The 23,252-nt window shown below is 45.3% G+C and overlaps 1 protein-coding gene across 1 annotated transcript in view; it reads left to right on the top strand.

Moving 5' to 3' along the window:
* LOC120055111 (phosphatidylinositol 3,4,5-trisphosphate 5-phosphatase 1-like) overlaps positions 1-19,985 on the top strand; it is a 45,417-nt gene extending 25,432 nt beyond the window's left edge. Inside the window, exons 15-27 of the mRNA XM_039003029.1 lie at positions 589-727; positions 2,030-2,138; positions 7,324-7,412; positions 13,271-13,352; positions 13,473-13,562; positions 13,947-14,057; positions 15,992-16,071; positions 16,172-16,259; positions 17,132-17,278; positions 17,487-17,553; positions 17,780-18,016; positions 18,648-19,129; positions 19,637-19,985. Of these exons, the coding sequence (XP_038858957.1) occupies positions 589-727; positions 2,030-2,138; positions 7,324-7,412; positions 13,271-13,352; positions 13,473-13,562; positions 13,947-14,057; positions 15,992-16,071; positions 16,172-16,259; positions 17,132-17,278; positions 17,487-17,553; positions 17,780-18,016; positions 18,648-19,129; positions 19,637-19,686 (1,771 nt within the window). The 3' untranslated portion in view covers positions 19,687-19,985. The remainder of the gene's footprint in view (positions 1-588; positions 728-2,029; positions 2,139-7,323; positions 7,413-13,270; positions 13,353-13,472; positions 13,563-13,946; positions 14,058-15,991; positions 16,072-16,171; positions 16,260-17,131; positions 17,279-17,486; positions 17,554-17,779; positions 18,017-18,647; positions 19,130-19,636) is intronic.
* The last annotated feature ends 3,267 nt before the right edge of the window (positions 19,986-23,252 follow it).

Raw genomic sequence — 23,252 nt, forward strand, 5'->3', positions numbered from 1 at the left:
TCTCAATCCACTGCATCCTCCGATGTCGTCCTTCTACATCCGAGGTGGAAAGTGGCAGAGTTACAGCGCTGTTTGTCAAACCAGTAGACATCCCAAATAATAGGTTTTCTCACAAAAACTTCTGTAGTATCTGAACTAATCTGACCACTCTATAGAAAGGGGAGACTCTCGTGAACACGATAGTGTTCTACGTTTTGCTCTTTGACCCCCCCCCCCTCCACAAGCCCCACGAGACTTGTCTGAAGTCAATAATGCTGATATGCCAATGTTTGTCTGTAGCATTTGAACCGTTTGGGTAACAAACTATTATGACCCCCACTGTAGAAAGGATACACCCTCACGGACAAGATGCTGTTCTCTGTTTTGCTCTACGAACCTCCACAAGCGGCATGGAATTCGTCTAAATCTAACTCGTACAAATGAATGGAATTATTTTATGTTTCGTTTCTGTTTGATGAATAGTGAAACACAAAGATACGAGTCTGAATATTGCAACAACAAAAAAAGTAGCTAAACGTGAGGACAGAAAACTTCATATCTCAACTTGAAACAAAACATTTAATTCCTCAACGTTTGTTCTCTTGCCAGACGCAACCAAAATTACGTCAGCATCCTACGTTTCTTGAATCTTGGAGATAAGAAACTGAATCCGTTTGACATCACACATCGATTCACTCATCTGTTCTGGCTTGGGGATCTGAATTATCGAATTGAATTGCCATCCACAGTAAGTTATACTTAGTTTAGCAGTTAGTTACCATTGGATGGGGAGATTGTATTGTAGCTAATTCGGGGGGGGGGGGGGGGGGGGGGGTAGCCTGACCGGGACTCAAACCTGGGGTCCAGCGGCTGTCAACCCGAACACATTAACCGTTACTCCAAGAGATCCGGACCTTTTGACGAGTTTGTGTTGGGTTAAGGTTGCTACAGTATCAACAACTCTCAACTTAGTCTTCTCTTACTGAGATCATGACAGTATTACAAAAACTGGAGATAATATTGAGAGGAATTAATGTCAGTAGCTAGGTTCCCATCCAATTAGTGACGGATTTTCTTACAAATATTCTACAATCTGCATAAAAACAATACTGATGTTTATTTTTCCCACCTGTTGCAGGTAAAGGGCCTAACCCTAATCCTGTTGCAGGTAAAGGGCCTAACCCTAACCCTGTTGCAGGTAAAGGGCCTAACCCTAACCCTGTTGCAGGTAAAGGGCCTAACCCTAACCCTAACCCTGTTGCAGGTAAAGGGCCTAACCCTAACCCTAACCCTGTTGCAGGTAAAGGGCCTAACCCTAACCCTGTTGCAGGTAAAGGGCCTAACCCTAACCCTAACCCTGTTGCAGGTAAAGGGCCTAACCCTAACCCTAACCCTGTTGCAGGTAAAGGGCCTAACCCTAACCCTGTTGCAGGTAAAGGGCTATGAGTGGTGACAGAGTGCACATAAAAACACAGTTTTGCGGTTCAATTCCCATGTACCGAATATATATTTACTTTACTCGCATGAAAAGGTTACACAAGGAACCTGCTTTGTGTAATAGTGTCAAGTGTAACCAACAAATGATTTCTGTCAACGTTCTTCTCGAATGTGTTAAGAAACAGAGAACAAGTTGTCTGGTTAGCAGAACGTGGAGGACAAGACCGCCTGGTGCATGAAACAGTGGATCCTATCCTAAATGGCGCCCTTATCTGGTGCATTGCTTTTTACCTGTGCGCCCTAAATGGAACCCTTATCTGGTGCACTACTTTTGACACTATGCATCCTAAATGGCGCCCTTATCTGGTGCACTACTTTTGACACTATGCATCCTAATTGGCGCCCTTATCTGGTGCACTACTTTTAACCCGTGCCCTGGTCAAAAGTACCCGCAATAGGGTGCCATTTGGGACACAAGAGCCAGCATGCAGTTCCTATTCCCTATTTATCTGTTAGCGACCAAGTCAGGCAGAAAAAGAGCCAGCGGTGTGCTGATGACGTCACCGGGCAGGAAAAAGAGAACCAGCTACTTTGCATTGTGTTCCCTTAACAGGAAGCAGAGAGCATCGTGACCAAGATCAAACAGCAACAGTACCAGGAACTGCTGTGTAGAGACCAGCTCACCATTGAGAAAGGAGAAGAGAAGGTGTTTCTACACTATGGTAAGACACGGCCACTAGCAACATACTAGTAAATTAGCAGCAGTACCCAGAACTGCTGTGTAGAGACCAGCTCACCATTGAGAAAGGAGAAGGTGTTTCTACACTACGGTAAGACAAGGCCACTAGCAACATACTAGTAAATTAGCAGCAGTACCCGGAACTGCTGTGTAGAGACCAGCTCACCATTGAGAAAGGAGAAGGTGTTTCTACACTACGGTAAGACAAGGCCACTAGCAACATACTAGTAAATTAGCAGCAGTACCCGGAACTGCTGTGTAGAGACCAGCTCACCATTGAGAAAGGAGAAGGTGTTTCTACACTATGGTAAGACAAGGTCATACATTTCCATACAAAATCAACAGTGAAAGAGTTAGTACACATCTATAGTATGTTGGTATTGTAGGCTGAGCAGCCATTACACTATTTTACACTATCAAGTGTCAACATTTTAAAGGGTGCAGTGCAGTCAAAAAATAGATTTTACCTATGTTTTATATATATATATTTCTACACTATGAGATTGGATTTTTTTGGGGTGAAATTGTGAAAATTATGATAATGCACTTTTAGTGTAAGAGCTGTTTGAAAAGACAGGGGGTATACGTTAATAGACTAATAACAAAGATAGTTTGCCCTCCTCTCTGCCAATAACAGCTGGTTTTCAGGTTACTGTCACGCCCTGACCTTAGACATCCCTATTATTCTCTATGTTTGGTTAGGTCAGGGTGTGACTCGGGTGGGAAAATCTATGTTTTCTATTTCTTTGTTTTTGGCCGTGTGTGTTTCCCAATCAAAGGCAGCTGTCTATCGTTGTCTCTGATTGAGGATCACATGTAAGTTGTCATTTCCCTTTTGGGTTTTGTGGGATCTTGTTTTCTGTTTAGTGTTTTTCGCCTGACAGAACTGTGCGCTTTCGTTTTCGTTTTGGATTTTTTTTCCGATGTTATCAATACAATTACGATGTACGTCTACCACGCTGCGCGTTGGTCTTCTTCTCCCAACGAGAGCCGTTACAGTTACACATCCCTCCCGTTGGTCTCCTTCTCCCAACGAGAGCCGTTACAGTTACACATCCCTCCCGTTAGGCTCCTTCTCCCAACGAGAGCCGTTACAGTTACACATCCCTCCCGTTGGTCTCCTTCTCCCAACGAGAGCCGTTACAGTTACACATCCCTCCCGTTAGGCTCCTTCTCCCAACGAGAGCCGTTACAGTTACACATCCCTCCCGTTAGGCTCCTTCTCCCAACGAGAGCCGTTACAGTTACACATCCCTCCCGTTAGGCTCCTTCTCCCAACGAGAGCCGTTACAGTTACACATCCCTCCCGTTGGTCTCCTTCTCCCAACGAGAGCCGTTACAGTTACACATCCCTCCCGTTGGTCTCCATCTCCCAACGAGAGCCGTTACAGTTACACATCCCTCCCGTTAGGCTCCTTCTCCCAACGAGAGCCGTTACAGTTACACATCCCTCCCGTTAGGCTCCTTCTCCCAACGAGAGCCGTTACAGTTACACATCCATCCCGTTGGTCTCCTTCTCCCAACGAGAGCCGTTACAGTTACACATCCCTCCCGTTAGGCTCCTTCTCCCAACGAGAGCCGTTACAGTTACACATCCCTCCCGTTAGGCTCCTTCTCCCAACGAGAGCCGTTACAGTTACACATCCCTCCCGTTAGGCTCCTTCTCCCAACGAGAGCCGTTACAGTTACACATCCCTCCCGTTGGTCTTCTTCTCCCAACGAGAGCCGTTACAGTTACACATCCCTCCCGTTAGGCTCCTTCTCCCAACGAGAGCCGTTACAGTTACACATCCTTCCCGTTAGGCTCCTTCTCCCAACGAGAGCCGTTACAGTTACACATCCCTCCCGTTAGGCTCCTTCTCCCAACGAGAGCCGTTACAGTTACACATCCCTCCCGTTAGGCTCCTTCTCCCAACGAGAGCCGTTACAGTTACACATCCCTCCCGTTGGTCTCCTTCTCCCAACGAGAGCCGTTACAGTTACACATCCCTCCCGTTGGTCTCCTTCTCTCAACGAGAGCCGTTACAGTTACACATCCCTCCCGTTAGGCTCCTTCTCCCAACGAGAGCCGTTACAGTTACACATCCCTCCCGTTGGGCTCCTTCTCCCAACGAGAGCCGTTACAGTTACACATCCCTCCCGTTGGTCTCCTTCTCCCAACGAGAGCCGTTACAGTTACACATCCCTCCCGTTGGTCTTCTTCTCCCAACGAGAGCCGTTACAGTTACACATCCCTCCCGTTGGGCTCCTTCTCCCAACGAGAGCCGTTACAGTTACACATCCCTCCCGTTGGTCTCCTTCTCCCAACGAGAGCCGTTACAGTTACACATCCCTCCCGTTAGGCTCCTTCTCCCAACGAGAGCCGTTACAGTTACACATCCCTCCCGTTAGGCTCCTTCTCCCAACGAGAGCCGTTACAGTTACACATCCCTCCCGTTAGGCTCCTTCTCCCAACGAGAGCCGTTACAGTTACACATCCCTCCCGTTAGGCTCCTTCTCCCAACGAGAGCCGTTACAGTTACACATCCCTCCCGTTGGTCTCCTTCTCCCAACGAGAGCCGTTACAGTTACACATCCCTCCCGTTGGTCTCCTTCTCCCAACGAGAGCCGTTACAGTTACACATCCCTCCCGTTAGGCTCCTTCTCCCAACGAGAGCCGTTACAGTTACACATCCCTCCCGTTGGTCTCCTTCTCCCAACGAGAGCCGTTACAGTTACACATCCCTCCCGTTGGTCTCCTTCTCCCAACGAGAGCCGTTACAGTTACACATCCCTCCCGTTGGTCTCCTTCTCCCAACGAGAGCCGTTACAGTTACACATCCCTCCCGTTGGTCTCCTTCTCCCAACGAGAGCCGTTACAGTTACACATCCCTCCCGTTGGTCTTCTCCCAACGAGAGCCGTTACAGTTACACATCCCTCCCGTTGGTCTCCTTCTCCCAACGAGAGCCATTACAGTTACACATCCCTCCCGTTGGTCTCCTTCTCCCAACGAGAGCCTTTACAGTTACACATCCCTCCCGTTAGGCTCCTTCTCCCAACGAGAGCCGTTACAGTTACACATCCCTCCCGTTGGTCTCCTTCTCCCAACGAGAGCCGTTACAGTTACACATCCCTCCCGTTGGTCTCCTTCTCCCAACGAGAGCCGTTACAGTTACACATCCCTCCCGTTGGTCTCCTTCTCCCAACGAGAGCCGTTACAGTTACACATCCCTCCCGTTAGGCTCCTCCTCCTCTCTCAGACCACTCCCAGACAGTCCAGGCTACATTGTTTGCTTGAGAAACTGCAATTTGCTAAGAAGCCATTTTTGTTTAGTTTTGTTTAATTTTTCATTAAAAACAATCACAGTAAGGTACTTAATTATTACCCAGAAATTATTTCTTATTGAGATAATAAAAAAAAACAGGTGCATTTAATAAAACCACCTAGTCAAAGTCTTATGTTATTCTCATTGAAATGTAGATTCAACAACATGACACACAAACAGAAAAATGTGTTTGTGTGGAAGTGCTGACTAACGGCGAATAACTATAAACTATCACAATAAAGAAAGTCGTACACTCCATGTAAACTCAGCAAAATAAGAAACGTCCTCTCACTGTCAACTGCGTTTATTTTCAGCAAACTTAACATGTGTAAATATGTTTATGAACATAACAAGATTCAATAACTGTGACATGAACTGAACAAGTTCCACAGACATGAAATGGAATAATGTGTCCCTGAACAAAAGGGTGGGTCAAAATCAAAAGTAACAGTCAGTATTTGGTGTGGCCACCAGCTGCATTAAGTACTGCAGTGCATCTCCTCCTCATGGACTGCACCAGATTTGCCAGTTCTTGCTGTGAGATGTTACCCCACTCTTCCACCAAGGCACATGCAAGTTCCCGGATATTTCTGGGGGGAATAGCCCTAGCCCTCACCCTCCGATCCAACAGGTCCCAGACGTGCTCAATGGGATTGAGATCCAGGCTCTTTGCTGGCCATGGCAGAACACTGACATTCCTGTCTTGCAGGAAATCACGCACAGAACGAGCAGCATGGCTGGTGGCATTGTCATGCTGGAGGGTCATGTCAGGATGAGCCTGCAGAAGGGTATCACATGAGGGAGGGGGATGTCTTCCCTGTAACGCACAGCGTTGAGATTGCCTGCAATGACAACAAGCTCAGTCCGATGATGGTGTGACACACCGCCCCAGACCATGATGGACCCTCCACCTCCAAATCGATCCCGCTCCAGAGTACAGGCCTCGGTGTAATGCTCATTCCTTCGTTAAAGGCAAATCCGACCATCACCTCTGATGAGACAAAACCGCGACTCGTCAGTGAAGAGCACTTTTTGCCAGTCCTGTCTGGTCCAGCGACGGTGGGTTTGTGCCCATAGGCGACGTTGTTGCCTGTGATGTCTGGTGAGGAGCTGCCTTACAACAGGCCTACAAGCCCTCAGTCCAGCCTCTCTCAGCCTGTTACGGACAGTCTGAGAACTGATGGAGGGATTGTGTGTTCCTGGTGTAACTCAGGCAGTTGTTGTTGCCATCCTGTACCTGTCCCACAGGTGTGATGTTCGGATGTACCGATCCTGTGCAGGTGTTGTTACACGTGGTCTGCCACTGCGAGGACGATCAGCTGTCCGTCCTGTCTCCCTGTAGTGCTGTCTTAGGTGTCTCACAGTACGAACATTGCAATTTATTGCCCTGGCCACATCTGCAGTCCTCATGCCTCCTTGCAGCATGCCTAAGGCACGTTCACGCAGCTGAGCAGGGACCCTGGGCATCTTTCTTTTGGTGTTTTTCAGAGTCAGTTGAATGGTCTCTTTAGTGTCCTAAGTTTTCATAACTGTGACCTTAATTGCCTACCGTCTGTAAGCTGTTAGTGTCTTAACGACCGTACCACAGGTGCATGTTCATTAATTGTTTATGGTTCATTGAACAAACATGGGAAACAATGTTTAAACCCTTTACAATGAAGATCTGTGAAGTTATTTGCATTTTACGACTCAGGACAGGGTCCTGAAAAAGGTCTGTTTCTTTATAAACTCCCAGCAATTTAATGGTTATTTACCAACGTTTCGGCATCACTTCCTCATTGAAATGTGCAAAATTAAGCCTTGGAGACCACAACCTATCTTGACCTTTGATACATTTATTGTTTCATTTCATCTCCCCACAGATGAGGAGGAGATCACATTCGCGCCCACGTATCGTTTCGAGAGAGACACACGAGAGAGATATGCCTACACCAAAGCCAAAGCCACAGGGGTAGGTTTACTGTGTTTTCTCAGATCCAACACTGGGCACACCGCATCATTTTAACATGGAAATGTGGGTAATATTTGGTTAAGAAGTGGCTCAATGAGACTGCTAGAAGTTTGTTGAATTCCCAATGTGTTGAATTCCCAATGTTACCACTATGCTTTCAACCATCTACAAGCAGAATCAAATTCCAATGGAAAAACAATGTCTGAGTTTTGGGGTTTAGGTATCATCACTGTGCTTTCAACCATTTAAAATAAATGTTCAAATGGTGTTATTTTTGTATTTTATTTTATTTATTTCACCTTTATTTAACCAGGTAGGCCAGTTAAGAACAAGTTCTCATTTATAACTGTGACCTGGACAAGATAAAGCAAAGCAGTGCGACAAAAACAACAACACAGAGTTACACATAAACAAACGTACGGTCAATAACACAATAGAAAAATCTATGTACAGTGTGTGCAAATGTAAAAGAGTAGGGAGGTAAGGCAATAAATATGCCATGGAGGCGAAATAATTACATCTTAGCATTAACACTGGAGTGATAGATGTTCAGATGATGATATGCAAGACAAGATACTGGGGTGCAAAAGAGCAAGAGGATAAGTAACAATATGGGGATGAGGTAGTTGGGTGTGCTATTTACAGATGGTCTTCATCTCATAGCAGAACCACATGACCTGGATTGCAAGTTGAGATTACATTAAAAGTACACGGTGCAAGTGATCAATGCTGTTGGAGATTCTGTACAGATTATTACAGCGATTGTGAAGATCTCCACAGACCTGCGTGCCATCTTGAACATACCCACTTATGATTACATAAGAACAAATATATAGTTAGGCTACAAGTAACCTCAGAATGTGGCCATGGATGTGTTACTCGTTTTAAAGTTGAACAAAAACTGTTACGTTAGTTTGTAAGATAACCTTATATGTAATATTACAAAAGTAATATTGAATTGTGTTTGGTTGGCAATGTAACGGTTGTTCTCCTCCTCTTCCACCGAAAAGGAGGAGTAGTGATGGAACCAAGGCGCAGCGGGTTGTGAACACATCATTTATTTAAAGACAAGACGAAAAAACACGAACTTCACTATAACTAACAAAACAACAAACGGAGTAGACAGACCTGGACGACGAACTTACATTAAACACGAAGAACGCACGAACAGGGAAAAATAGACTACACAAAATGACAATGTACAAAACAAACCGAACAGTCCCGTATGGTGCGACAAACACTGACACAGGAGACAACCACCCACAACGAACACCGTGAAACAACCTACCTAAATATGACTCTCAATTAGAGGAAAACGCCAAACACCTGCCTCTAATTAAGAGCCATACCAGGCAACCCTTAAACCAACATAGAAACAGAAAACATAGAATGCCCACCCAAACTCACGTCCTGACCAACTAACACATACAACAAACTAACAGAAATAGGTCAGGAACGTGACATAACCCCCCCCTTAAGGTGCGAACTCCGGGCGCACCAGCACAAAGTCTAGGGGAGGGTCTGGGTGGGCATCTGACCACGGTGGTGGCTCAGGCTCAGGGCGAGGTCCCCACCCCACCATAGTCAATCCCAGCTTACATCTCCCCCTACAAATGACCACCCTCATATTACACCCACTTAATCTTTTGGGTAACATCGAGACAAGGGGCAGCACCGGGATAGAGGGATAGCTCAGGACAGAGGGATAGCTCAGGACAGAGGGATAGCTCAGGACATAGGGATAGCTCAGGACATAGGGAGGTAGCTCAGGATAGAGAGGTAGCTCAGGATAGAGAGGTAGCTCAGGATAGAGAGGTAGCTCAGGATAGAGGGGCAACTCCGGACTGAAAGGCAGCTCCGGACAAATAGCCGCTCTGGGCTGAGGGACAGCTCATGACTGGCTGACGGCTCTGGACGCTCATGGCTGGCTGACGGCTCTGGACGCTCATGGCTGGCTGACGGCTCTGGACGCTCATGGCTGGCTGACGGCTCTGGACGCTCATGGCTGGCTGACGGCTCTGGACGCTCATGGCTGGCTGACGGCTCTGGACGCTCATGGCTGGCTGACGGCTCTGGACGCTCATGGCTGGCTGACGGCTCTGGACGCTCATGGCTCACTGACGGCTCTGGCAGATCCTGTCTGGTTGGCGGCTCTGGCAGATCCTGTCTGGTTGGCGGCTCTGGCAGATCCTGTCTGGTTGGCGGCCCTGGCAGATCCTGTCTGGTTGGCGGCCCTGGCAGATCCTGTCTGGTTGGCGGCTCTGGCAGATCCTGTCTGGTTGGCGGCTCTGGCAGATCCTGACTGACGAATGGCTCTAGCGGCTCCTGACTGACTAACGGCTCTGACGGCTCGGGACAGACGGGCGGCTCTAATGGCTCGGGACAGACGGATGGCTCAGACGGCGCTGGGGAGACGGATGGCTCAGACGGCGCTGGGGAGACGGATGGCTCAGATGGCGCTGCGGAGACGGATGGCTCAGATGGCGCTGCGGAGACGGATGGCTCAGATGGCGCTGCGGAGACGGATGGCTCAGACTGATCCTGTCTGGCGGAAGGCTTTGGCTGCTCCTGTCTGGCGGAAGGCTCTGTAGGCTCATGGCAGACGGGCAGTTCATGCGGCGCTTGGCAGACGGACAGTTCAGGCGCCGTTGGGCAGACGGCAAACTCTGGCCGGCTGAGACGCACTGTAGGCCTGGTGCGTGGTGCCGGAACTGGAGGCACCGGACTGGAGACACGCACTTCAAGCCTAGTGCGGGAAGCAGGGACAGGGCACACTGGACTCTCAAAACGTACTATTTGTCTGGTGCGTGGTACCGGCACTGGTGGCACCGGGCTGAGTGCACGCACAATCAGGACGAGTACGGGGAGAAGGAACAGTGTGTACAGGGCTCTGGAGACGCACAGGTGGCTTAGTGCGTGGTGCCGGAACTGGAGGCACCGGACTGGAGACACGCACCATAGAGAGAGTGCGTGGAGGAGGAACAGGGCTCTGGAAACGCACTGGAAGCCTGGTGCGTGGTGTAGGCACTGGTGGTACTGGGCTGGGGCGGGGAGGTAGCGCCGGAAATACCTGACCGTGCAGGCGTATTGGCTCCCTTGAGCACTGAGCCTGCCCAACCTTACCTGGCTGAATGCTCCCCGTCGCCCGACCAGTGCGGGGAGGTGGAATAACCCGCACCGGGCTATGTAGGCGAACCGGGGACACCATGCGTAAGGCTGGTGCCATGTAAGCCGGCCCAAGGAGACATACTGGTGGCCAGATATGTAGAGCCGGCTTCATGGCACTTGGCTCAATGCTCAATCTAGCCCTACCAGTGCGGGGAGGTGGAATAACCCGCACTGGGCTATGCACACATACAGGAGACACCGTGCGCTCTACTGCGTAACACGGTGTCTGCCCGTACTCCCGCTCTCCACGGTTAGCCTGGTAAGTGGGCGTAGGTCTCCTACCTGCCCTTGGCCCACTACCTCTTAGCCCCCCCCCCCCCCAAGAAATTTTTGGGTAGTACTCACGGGCTTTTCGGGCTTCCGTGCAAGACGCGTCCCTTCATAACGCCGGTTCCCTTCTCCGATTGCCTCTGCTCTCCTCAGTGCCTCCAGCTGTTCCCATGGGAGGCGATCCCTTCCAGCCAGGATCTCCTCCCATGTGTAGCAACCTTTCCCGTCCAAAACATCCTCCCAAGTCCATTCCTCCTTCTTGCGCTGTCCCTTCCTCTGATTACACCGCTGCTTGATTCTTCATTTAGGTGGGTGGTTCTGTAACGGTTGTTCTCCTCCTCTTCCACCGAAAAGGAGGAGTAGTGATGGAACCAAGGCGCAGCGGGTTGTGAACACATAATTTATTTAAAGACAAGACGAAAAAACACGAACTTCACTATAACTAACAAAACAACAAACGGAGTAGACAGACCTGGACGACGAACTTACATTAAACACGAAGAACGCACGAACAGGGAAAAATAGACTACACAAAATGACAATGTACAAAACAAACCGAACAGTCCCGTATGGTGCGACAAACACTGACACAGGAGACAACCACCCAGAAACAACCTACCTAAATATGACTCTCAATTAGAGGAAAACGCCAAACACCTGCCTCTAATTAAGAGCCATACCAGGCAACCCTTAAACCAACATAGAAACAGAAAACATAGAATGCCCACCCAAACTCACGTCCTGACCAACTAACACATACAACAAACTAACAGAAATAGGTCAGGAACGTGACAGGCAATGCAACCAAATATCCACATTTAAAGGAGATGTATCTAATGCTTGGATGTTTTCATTTTAGCACACTGGTTTAATCCTACATATTATTTGTTAACTTGTCGACAAGTTAATAGGCTATTTACTGTATTTTAAAAGTGATTTGATTGTCAACGCAACCAAATATCAACGTTTGAAGATTTATATTTCGTGCCATTGACTTAGTCTGGCTTTATTTCCAGTTTGTCTACAAATTAATAATTGATATGTTAGATTCACGTCTCCATCTCAACCAAAAATCTAACTTAAAGAATATGACTAAATCCAATCAGACTTTATTTAAAGTGTATTTAAAGTTCATTTTGATTTAGTCCTATTCTTTATGTTAGATTTGTTGTTAAGATGGAGACGTGAATCTAACATATCAATTATTAATTTGTAGACAAACTGTAATTAAAGCCAGACTAAGTCAGTGGCGCAGATGGAACTATCCAAGCAGAAGATACATCTCCTTGAAATGTTGATATTTGGTTGAGTTGACAACCAAACACAACTCAATATCCAGTTTGTCTACAAATTAATAATTGATAAGTTGGATTCACGTCTCCATCTCAACCAAAAAAAATCAAAGCTAAAGAATATGACTAAATCAAATCAAACTTTAAATGCACTGTAAAATAAAGTTTGATTTAGTCCTATTCTTTACTTAGATTTTTTAAATCCAACATATTAGTAATTATTAACTTGTAGAGTCAATTTGAAATCAACCAAAGCTTGAAACCCTAGGCCCATGTGTACTGTGTTGTCTATCTTTAGTTGAAACCTGGAATGAATTGAAACAATAGCTGTTGATGAGTTTGCCAATGCTATATAGGCCTGGTATATGACTGATAAAGTATGGTTGCATTTTAATTTGCTCTGTTACCCTTTGGAATTACTTTGATAGCAACAGTGAATCCATTTAGTTATTAAGGGATCTCTCAATAATCATTCTCATGATAGCATATTAGTAGTAGTCAGGGATAAATATGAAAGCTAAGCAGGGCTGGTCTTAGTTAAAACCCTGGATGAGAGACCAAAGGGATAGTTGTAGATACATCAACTCTCCAGTAGGAGGTGCTGTAGATAGATCAACTCTCCAGTAGGAGGTGCTGTAGATCAACTCTCCAGTAGGAGGTGCTGCCCAACCTATTATTTTGGTTGATCTGACATATTTCATATAAGTATAATGTTGAAAAATGGTTACAATGATAACCTAAGGTTGAAATTTCAGACCTCTAAACACAGTTTATTTACTGTATGCCCTCATACATGATAGGTACATGATAGGCTTGTAAAGAACATGTTTTTTTATTTAACTAGACAAGTCAGTTAAGAACAAATTCTTATTTACAATGACAGCCTAGGAACATTCGGTTAACTGCCTTGTTCAGGGGCAGAACGACAGATTTTTACCTTGTCAGCTCGGGGATTTGATCTTGCAACCTTGCGGTTACTAGTCTAAAGCTCTGACCACTAGGCTACCCTGCCGCCCCATCTTGCAGTCACAGCCACCACAACAGGCTCTCTGAAACCCCTATTTGAAGATACTAGATGCTGAATTTCTGAAATTAAAAGTTCACTATTTACATTTTTCTCCCTCACAGACTAAATACAATCTACCATCATGGTGTGATCGTGTTCTACGGAAGTCCTACCCCTTGGTTCACGTGTTCTGTCAGTCATACGGTGAGACCACTGCGATGATAATTGATCGATTGATTATCATTGCAATAACCAATTAAATATGTTGTTTCGTTTTAAGCTAATGTTATGACCAATTGTGTCATTTCGCAACCTCTCTTGCAGGGTGCACCAATGACATCCTGACTAGTGACCACTCTCCAGTTTTCTCCACGTTTGAAGTTGGAGTGGCATCACAGTTTGTCTCCAAGCACGGTACAGTTTCTAACTTCCCTAGACAACTACACCGTACTGGCTGTGTGACTAATGACTGTGATTACACAGTCAGACCAATTATTATTATTTATTTTTTTACAAATCTCATCAGATCTTTATTTTCTGAGCTGATGAGATTTGTAAAAAAATAAATAATAATAATGTCAAAAAGACCAATTTGTGGGGGGAAAAGACCAGAATTGGGCTGCATGTGTAAACACAGCCTATTGTCTCTGACATAACTGACGTTAGAAATTATCTGCCCCCTAAGAAGTTCTTTCTAGTGTTTTCCTAGTCAAACTCTATGGACAAGACGACTGACTTTCAAATGGTCTTGTTTTATCTTTCTTCTCTTTCTTCTTCTTGTTTTATCTTTCTTCTCAGATCCCAGCAGTGTGTCTCAGGGTGGGATCAAGTTCATGAACTGCATCGCCACCCTCATGACAAAGTCCAAGACCAAATTCTTCATAGAATACCACTCCAGCTGCTTAGAAAGTAAGACTAGACCTTATTCCATCTGAACACAGGGGTTTATTTTATTTATTTAACTAAGCAAGTCAGTTAAGAACAAATTCTTATGATGAGTTAAGATTTAGGCCTAAATCTTAACTAAATATTGTAATAAATGATGTGGAAATTGAGCAAGTTGAGGAGGCTAAACCTAGCAGTGTGAACTCTGAAGATAGATGGGGGGCAATCAATTCACATATGGTGTCCAGGGCACAGCTGGGGGCTGAGAGGAGTCTATAACAAGCGGCAACGGTGAGAGACTTGATTCTGGAAAGATGGATTTTAAAAGTAGAAGCTCGAATTGTTTGGGCACAGACCTGCATAGTATGACAGATCTCTGCAGTAGATTGCAACTCCGCCCCTTTGGCAGTTCTATCTTGTCGGAAAATGTTGCAGTTGGGGATGGAAATTTCAGACATTCAGACATGGCTAGGTGATGCAACAGTGTTTTTATATATTTAACTAGGCAGTTAAGAACAAATTCTTATTTACAATGACGGCCCACCAAAAGGCAAAAGGCCTCCTGTGGGGACGGGGGCTGGGAATAAAAATACAAATCAATTAAATAAAAAATATAGGACAAAACACACATCCCGACAAGAGAGACAACAACAACACCACATAAAGAGAGAGACAACAACAACACCACATAAAGAGAGAGACAACAACAACACCACATAAAGAGAGAGACAACAACAACACCACATAAAGAGAGACCTAAGACAACAACATAGCATGGCAGCAACAGTAGCTAAGATGGGGAGAGGTCTGTCCACAATAAAGCACTGCTCTACCTTCTTAACAACAATATCAACAAGGCAGGTCCTATAGGCCCTAGTTTTGTTGCACCTGGACTACTGCCCAGTAATGTGGTCAGGTGCCACAAAGAGGGACTTGGGAAAATTACAACTGGCCCAGAACAGGGCAGCACGTCTGGCCTTTAAATGTGGATTTCATTCCTGTGCTGTTTGTAAATACCCTGGTAGGTTGACTGATAACCTGAACCAGGTTGCAGGCACTGGTTACAGTTTGAAGCTTTTTCTTGAGTGGGCAGCTTGATGAAAGCCAGTCAATATTTAGGTCACCCAGAAAATATACCTCTCTGTTGATATCACATACATTATCAAGCATTTCACACATGTTATCCAGATACTAACTGTAAGCACTTGGTGGTCTATAGCAGCTTCCCACAATAACGGGCTTTAGGTGAGGCAGATGAACCTGTAGCCATATTACTTCAACAGTATTTAACATTAGATCGTCTCTAAGCTTTACAGGAATGTGGTTCTGAATACAGACTGCAACACCATCCCCCGTTGGCATTTCTGTCTTTTCTGTAGATGTTATAACCTTGTATTGCTACCACTGTATCATCAAAGGTATTATCTAAGTGAGTTTCAGAGATAGAGTCAGAATATGAATCTGTCATCTGTTACTAGCTTCATGTATTGACTACATGAAACTTGTTCTTATGCTACATAAGTTAACGTGGGCTATTTTTAGCTTTTTTCTGGGATGCTTGCTTGTTTTCATTGGTTTACTGGGAAGCTTAGCAGAAGTAGACATGCTCATGTTATTGCTGTTTGAGCTGATAGTGCAGGGTTGAGCTGCACACAGTGGACTTCCTGTTCGAACACATCGCAAGTTATGGATTTCATGAACCTCGTTTCTTAGGTTACATATGTTATTGTGGGTTTTTTTTTCTTCTAATTTTTCTGTGATTGTTGATTGTTTTCAAAACAATGTATATCAGGAGCTTCAACTGAAATGTAGTTTAACATACAGTGACTGCACACTAGTTTGGTCCCAGATCTGTTTATCTTTACAACTCCTATTGTTCATTCTCATACCAAACTTGAATTGGTTATATAGCACAAACAGATCTGGGACCAGCATAACTGCAGACATTCTGTCCACAGAATTCGTCAAGAGCTCGGAAGGAGAGAACCAAGATCACTCAGATGGGTCTATCAAAGTTCGGTTTGGAAACCAAGTTGAGGTTTGTTGACGATTAAGTTTTTGTTTTTTTACACTAGACTAGTTGAGTTTACAATATGGCGTATTTGATGTAATAGAGCTCCTCTCGTGTCTTTTTAAAGCTCGTCCCTATCATCTCAGACCCGGAGTATTTGTTGGATCAACACATTCTCCTGTGTGTCAAGTCCACAGACTGTGATGAATCCTATGGTGAGAAAGAAGGGCAACTGTGGTCTGATTGGAGAGACTCGTTGTGAGAATGACACAGACCACATTTGGACTTCAGTAAATACTAGTCTAGGTCTATGAATCATGATCATCTAGCTCTGTCATCATCTATCGCTGTCATCATCTAGCTCTGTCATAATCTAGCTCTGTCTTCATCTAGCTCTGTCTTCATCTAGCTCTGCCTTCATCTAGCTCTGTCTTCATCTAGATCTGTCTTCATCTAGCTCTGTCTTCATCCAGCTCTGTCTTCATCCAGCTCTGTCTTCATCCAGCTCTGTCTTCATCTAGCTCTGTCTTCATCTAGCTCTATCTTCATCCAGCTCTATCTTCATCTAGCTCTGTCTTCATCTAGCTCTGCCTTCATCTAGCTCTGTCTTCATCTAGCTCTGTCTTCATCTAGCTCTGTCTTCATCTAGCTCTGTCTTCATCCAGCTCTGTCTTCATCTAGCTCTGTCTTCATCTAGCTCTATCTTCATCTAGCTCTGCATTCATCTAGCTCTGTCTTCATCTAGCTCTGTCTTCATCCAGCTCTGTCTTCATCCAGCTCTGTCTTCATCTAGCTCTATCTTCATCTAGCTCTGTCTTCATCTAGCTCTGTCTTCATCTAGCTCTGCCTTCATCTAGCTCTGCCTTCATCTAGCTCTGCCTTCATCTAGCTCTGTCTTCATCTAGCTCTGTCTTCATCCAGCTCTGTCTTCATCCAGCTCTGTCTTCATCTAGCTCTGTCTTCATCTAGCTCTGTCAGAGAGTAAAATAGTATTTTCTAATCCTCCTCTTTCATCCTCCTCCTCATCTTCCTTCTTCTCATCCTCTTCCTCCTGCTCCTCCTCCCTGACATGGTGTCATCCTTACAGGAGAGGGCTGTGTGGCTCTGCGAGCAGCGGAGTCCTCCTACACAGAGTTCCACATCACATTGACGCATCACGGCGAGCGGACGGGCACCCTGACGGGAGGTGTACAGTTACGAACCTCAGAAGGCAAACAGACTGAGAAGTTATACGGTGAGGCTGACAACCAATGAAATTATAACAGTGAGGCTGACAACCAATGAAGTTATACAGTGAGGCTGACAGCCAATGAAGTTATACAGTGAGGCTGACAGCCAATGAAGTAATACTGTGAGGCTGACAGCCAATGACATACTGTACCTGTAAAATGTTTCTATTTTTGTTGCTGAGCTCAACTCTTTTCTTTTTTTTTTGTCTACAGATTTCATCAAAGTGGAAAGGGATGATTCTGGTGCCTCTAAAGGAAAAGGACTTGATCTTATCAACAAGTGAGAACCTCCCTCTTCACTCATGGCTACTTTGTAACATTCAAGCATCGCTGACATGTGATCCCAGTTCCTTTAAAACAAATGAAAAACTGACTTTGGTGGTTTACCAAGTAAAACAAATATATATATTTATGTTGGTAAACTTATAAGTGTGCATGAGCCTTTACTCTTTCCATTCACCTGTTAATTGTGAGACGATGGTCTGGTTATGTGTCCTGTTCAATAGGTTCGCTCTTCCCGGTGACATCACCAACCCCAGTTACATGGAGGTGGGCTACAAGTCTGGAGGTGCGAAAGACAGGGGCTGGAGCTACAGCATGTCCCCCAGATCAGGCTCTGGAGGTGGGGGTGGTGTCGGTGGGCACGGGGGCAAGGACCAGACCCATGGAAACATCTCTCCCAAAAAGACTGTCTACGACCACGGCGCTGGGCGAAGTCCCACAGGAAAAGCAGCGGATAACGTGTACGTTTTGTCTTTGACTAGCTTAGCTAAAAAAATCTATGAGATTATAGTTTTCAGAACTCCTGGTTTCCCCAGACACTGACTCGTCTCCATTGAAATGGTTAAATTGGTCAGTGTGAAGGGGATTTAGTTGAGGTGGCGTTGACATCTAGTATGGAGAGTTCCATGATTTTAGGCCTACTTGAAGTGGAAAATAAATGGGACTGAACGATACTGCTGCAGTTTACTCACAGAGCAGACAATGTACTGAGAGTGAATAGATTGATACCCCAATGTGAGTCTGAAGCTGTACTCTGAATGACCTGTCTGTCTGTCTGTCTGTCTGTCTGTCTGTCTGTCTGTCTGTCTGTCTGTCTGTCTGTCTGTCTGTCTGTCTGTCTGTCTGTCTGTCTGTCTGTCTGTCTGTCTGTCTGTCTGTCTGTCTGTCTGTCTGCCTGCCTGCCTGTGTTTGCTGTCTGTCTGTCTGTCTGCCTGTGTGTGCTGTCTGTCTGTCTGTCTGTCTGTCTGTCTGTCTGTCTGCCTGTGTGTGCTGTCTGTCTGTCTGTCTGCCTGTCTGTCTGTCTGCCTGTGTGTGCTGTCTGTCTGTCTGTCTGTCTGTGCTGTCTGCCTGCCTGTGTGTGCTGTCTTCTAGTAGTGAGGGGGGGAAGCCAGCGGAGATGTTTGACAACCCTCTGTACGGCTCCATGGGGAAGGGAGGAGGACCACGAGGAGCTAAAGACCAACCAGACCCTCAACGCTCCAAGGACCACCTGACCCCTCCAGACCCCATCTTCTCCTTCACCAAACCGTCTGACCAGGATCCTGACCGGCCCCCGCTCCCCACCCCGCGTAATCGCTCTTACACCTGTTCTGAGACCAAACCCCCGTCTTCCGCCACCACTGCCTCGGCCTCGGCCTCGCTCCTCCCCCAGACCTACACCAAGACCCCTGTGAAGCCCTCGCGCTCCGAGGGGGGCATGGGACAAACCAGCAATAGGCCACATCTGCCAATGAAGTCCCGCCCAGGCCAGGCGGACGCCACACCCACTAAGCCTAAAGATTACAGAGACAGCTCGGAGCTGCTCAGCAAACTCCGTCCACCTATAAGACCCATCCAGCCCCTCCCCAAAGAAGGTAAATCTACAGTCATTTCCCCCTTATGAAACGGTCTATATCACGCAAGTAGTCCACCTATAAGACCCATCCAGCCCCTCCCCAAAGAAGGTAAATCTACAGTCATTTTCCCCTTATGAAACGGTCTATATCACGCAAGTAGTCCACCTATAAGACCCATCCAGCCCCTCCCCAAAGAAGGTAAATCTACAGTAATTTTCCCCTTATGAAACGGTCTATATCACGCAAGTAGTCCACCTATAAGACCCATCCAGCCCCTCCCCAAAGAAGGTAAATCTACAGTCATTTTCCCCTCATGAAACGGTCTATATCACGCAAGTAGTCTCGGTTCACATATCATGCGAGCAAGTTGCTTATAGCTTCTGTTGTCATGGTTTCAAACTAAGCATACCGCAGAGGAAGCGGTTCTGTACATTAAACTATGTACATAGTCAACACAACAGGCTGATGAAAGCAACAGGTCTTTCTTGTCTGTAATAGAAATCTCTCTTCTCCTTTTTTCCCCAGCGCATCATGAGGCAACTCAACCACCGAAGATGGGCCGTTCAGCGAAATGACTTTGTGTGCTTTTTTGGCTGAAAACCCTCCTCCTCTTGTCCTATATGTTACAATTAGATGTTGAAAAGGTGGCTAGTGTCGGTCACTGCAATGTTCGTCTTCCTGACTCTTCAAACAAGTTTCTGTACGAACTCATCTTACCATATGCATTAGGCTGTATTCCTGGCAACTCTCTGGGGATTTGTGGAGTCCTCTGAAATAAGTATCGTTGTTTTGTTTTTTAGAAAAGCTATTTAGATTATAAGAATCATTTTTAAAGACTTGTACAACAATCTTAATTAAACTCAAGGGAATCATACTCACCTGCCTCTCCTATTAATTTCTCACATGCCCAGTGGCCAAGTATCCTTTATATATGTTACTGCTACCCCCTGCTGGTTTGTTGACAGTATTGCATGCGTGTGATAAAAATAAAAAAACTTCATTTAACAAGGCAAGTCAGTTAAGAACAAATTCTTATTTACAATGACAGCCTACTCCAGCCCCGAAGACGCTGGGCCAAATGTGCATCGCCCGATGGAATTCCCAATCAGATGTAATGCAGCCTGGATTCAAACCAGGGGGACTGTAGTGATACCTCTTGCACTGAGTTGTAGAGCCTTAGACCACTGCGCCACTTGGGAGCCCCAAAATATATTTAGAATTATGTGGCCAACATAAATGGATTGGAAAAGTTATTGTTTTTTTTTACCAACTGCATAGAAAATATACAAAGTGTATTAGTTTACTTAATATACTCGGTCCATGAATTAAAATCGTAATGAAAAAATAAAATAAATAGAATATTGAATTTTAATTAAAGCTGCATTTATGTAACTTTTTGGGCGACCCGACCAAATGCACATAGAAATGTGAGTTATGGGCCTACCGAGTGGCGCAGTGGTCTAAGGCACTGCATCACAGTACTAGCTGTGCCACTAGAGATTCTGGGTGTGAGTCCAGTCTCTGTCTCAGTGGTCTAAGACACTGCATCACAGTACTAGCTGTGCCACTAGAGATTCTGGGTGTGAGTCCAGTCTCTGTCTCAGTGGTCTAAGACACTGCATCACAGTACTAGCTGTGCCACTACAGATTCTGGGTGTGAGTCCAGTCTCTGTCTCAGTGGTCTAAGACACTGCATCACAGTGCTAGCTGTGCCACTACAGATTCTGGGTGTGAGTCCAGTCTCTGTCTCAGTGGTCTAAGACACTGCATCACAGTGCTAGCTGTGCCACTAGAGATTCTGGGTGTGAGTCCAGTCTCTGTCTCAGTGGTCTAAGACACTGCATCACAGTGCTAGCTGTGCCACTAGAGATCCTGGGTTAGAGTCCAGTCTCTGTCTCAGTGGTCTAAGACACTGCATCACAGTGCTAGCTGTGCCACTAGAGATCCTGGGTGTGAGTCCAGTCTCTGTCTCAGTGGTCTAAGGCACTGCATCACAGTGCTAGCTGTGCCACTAGAGATTCTGGGTGTGAGTTCAGGCTGTGTCGCAGCTGGCTGCGACCGGGAGACCCATGGGGCGGTGCACAATTGGCCCAGCGTCATCCGGGTTAGGGGAGGGTTTGTCCCATCGCGCACTAGTAACTCCTGCGGCGGGCCGGGCACAGTGTACGCAGACACGGTCGCCAGGTGTACGGTGTTTCCTCCGACACGTTGGTGTGGCTGGCTTCCAGGTTAAGTGTGCATTGTGTCAAGAAGCAGTGCGGCTTGGTTGGGTTGTGTTTCGGAGGATGCACGGCTCTCGACCTTCGCCTCTCCTGAGTCCGTACGGGAGTTGCAGCTATGAGACAAGACTGTAACTACCAATTGGATATCAGGAAAAAGGGGGTAAAAAAAAAAGTTGAGAAAAAATGAAATGTGAGTTATAGGATGAAATGTAACTGTCTTAGACACACAGTACTACTGTATACAAACTAAACACCGTACAAGACATACTCAATATAATAAATACATTACCCTTATCATCATACATTTCTCATAGAGCCATAGATCTGCCATTCCCATTGAAAGCAAGTCTAAGAAACGGTAGATCTGTTCTATGTGTGTTTTTTCTATGCTTCCCGTTCTTAATTTTTGTTTATGGAAAAATATATTTTGCAGTGGTTTAGATGGTACAAGAATAAGAGTAAGAGATCGCCGTATTGAACACCGCCGGTGTTGACGCCATTTTGCGAGCGCCGACCCAGCTTTGCTATTTTGTGATTCTTTGGTTGTTTTGTTATTAATTTATTTTCTCTAAATGTATCCGCATTCATTTCTTACATCTGTCTTTTGAACATCAGATCGGATCAGATTACAGAGCCTTCAGATATTATTCATACTGTTGGTTTATTCCAAATTTGTTACAGCCTTAATTCAACATGGATTAAATAAATATAAAATCTGACCCATCTACACACAATACCCCATAATAACAAAGTGAAAACATTTTTATTTTTATTTTTTTTGTTGCACATTTATTGAAAAAATGAAATACAGAAATATCAGATTTACATAGGTATTCAAACCCCCGAGTCACTACTTTGTAGAAGCGCCTTTGGCAGCGAATACAGTTGTGAATCTTTCTGGGTAAGTCTCTAAAAGCTTTCCACACCTGGATTGTACAACCTTTGACCCTTATACAATGAACAAAAATATAAACACAACATGTAAAGTGTTGATCTCATGTTTCATGATCTGAAATAAACGATCCCAGAAATGTTCCATATGGACAAAAAGCTTATTTCTCTAAAATGTTTGACATTTGTTTACATCTCTGTTAGTGAGCATTTCTCCTTTGCCAAGATAATCCACCCAAATTACAGGTGTCGCATATGAGGAAGCCGATTAAACGTCATGATCATTACACAGGTGAACCTTGTGCTGGGTGGCAGGGTAGCCTAGTGGTTAGAGCGTTGGACTTGTAAACGAAAGGTTGCAAGATCGAATCCCCGAGCTGACAAGGTAAATTTGTCGTTCTGCCCCTGAACAAGGCAGTTAACCCACTGTTCCTAGGCCGTCATTGAAAATAAGAATTTGTTCTTAACCGACTTGCCTAAATAAAATAAATAAAAATTTGTTCTTAACTGACTTGCCTAATTAAATAAATGGGACAAATTAGTGCTACAGACACTAAACTCCATCCGTGTAAATCTCTCTAGGACAAGGTGACTTTTATAAATATATTCGCTGTATTTACCCCCAAAAATAGGCTGTCATTGTAAATAAGAATTGGTTCTTTTACTGACTTGCCTAGTTAAATTACGATAAAAAAAATATAAAAAATAACATGAAACGTTAATTAGCTGCTAATGTGGCTATCATAAAGAACTACATCATAAAGAACTACAAATACCATGATGATCTGGACGAGACTGCCGAATCGAGGCAAAGGCAAGAATCTCTGGGTTAAATATCTAATGTTAGCTAAATTTAGTAATGAATACATAGGATATATTTCATTAAGTTGACAATTCTGTGAACCTGTCTTGTGCAAGTTTTAAATTGATACAATAACTGTTAGCAAAGGTGTCAGCTAGAGATGACGTGCAGGAGCATGCTGGGATTCGTAGTCTTGCATGATGTCTATTTTAATGCTAATTAGCAT

Source organism: Salvelinus namaycush, chromosome 10 (assembly GCF_016432855.1).
Source record: "Salvelinus namaycush isolate Seneca chromosome 10, SaNama_1.0, whole genome shotgun sequence".
NCBI classification, from domain to species: domain Eukaryota; kingdom Metazoa; phylum Chordata; class Actinopteri; order Salmoniformes; family Salmonidae; genus Salvelinus; species Salvelinus namaycush.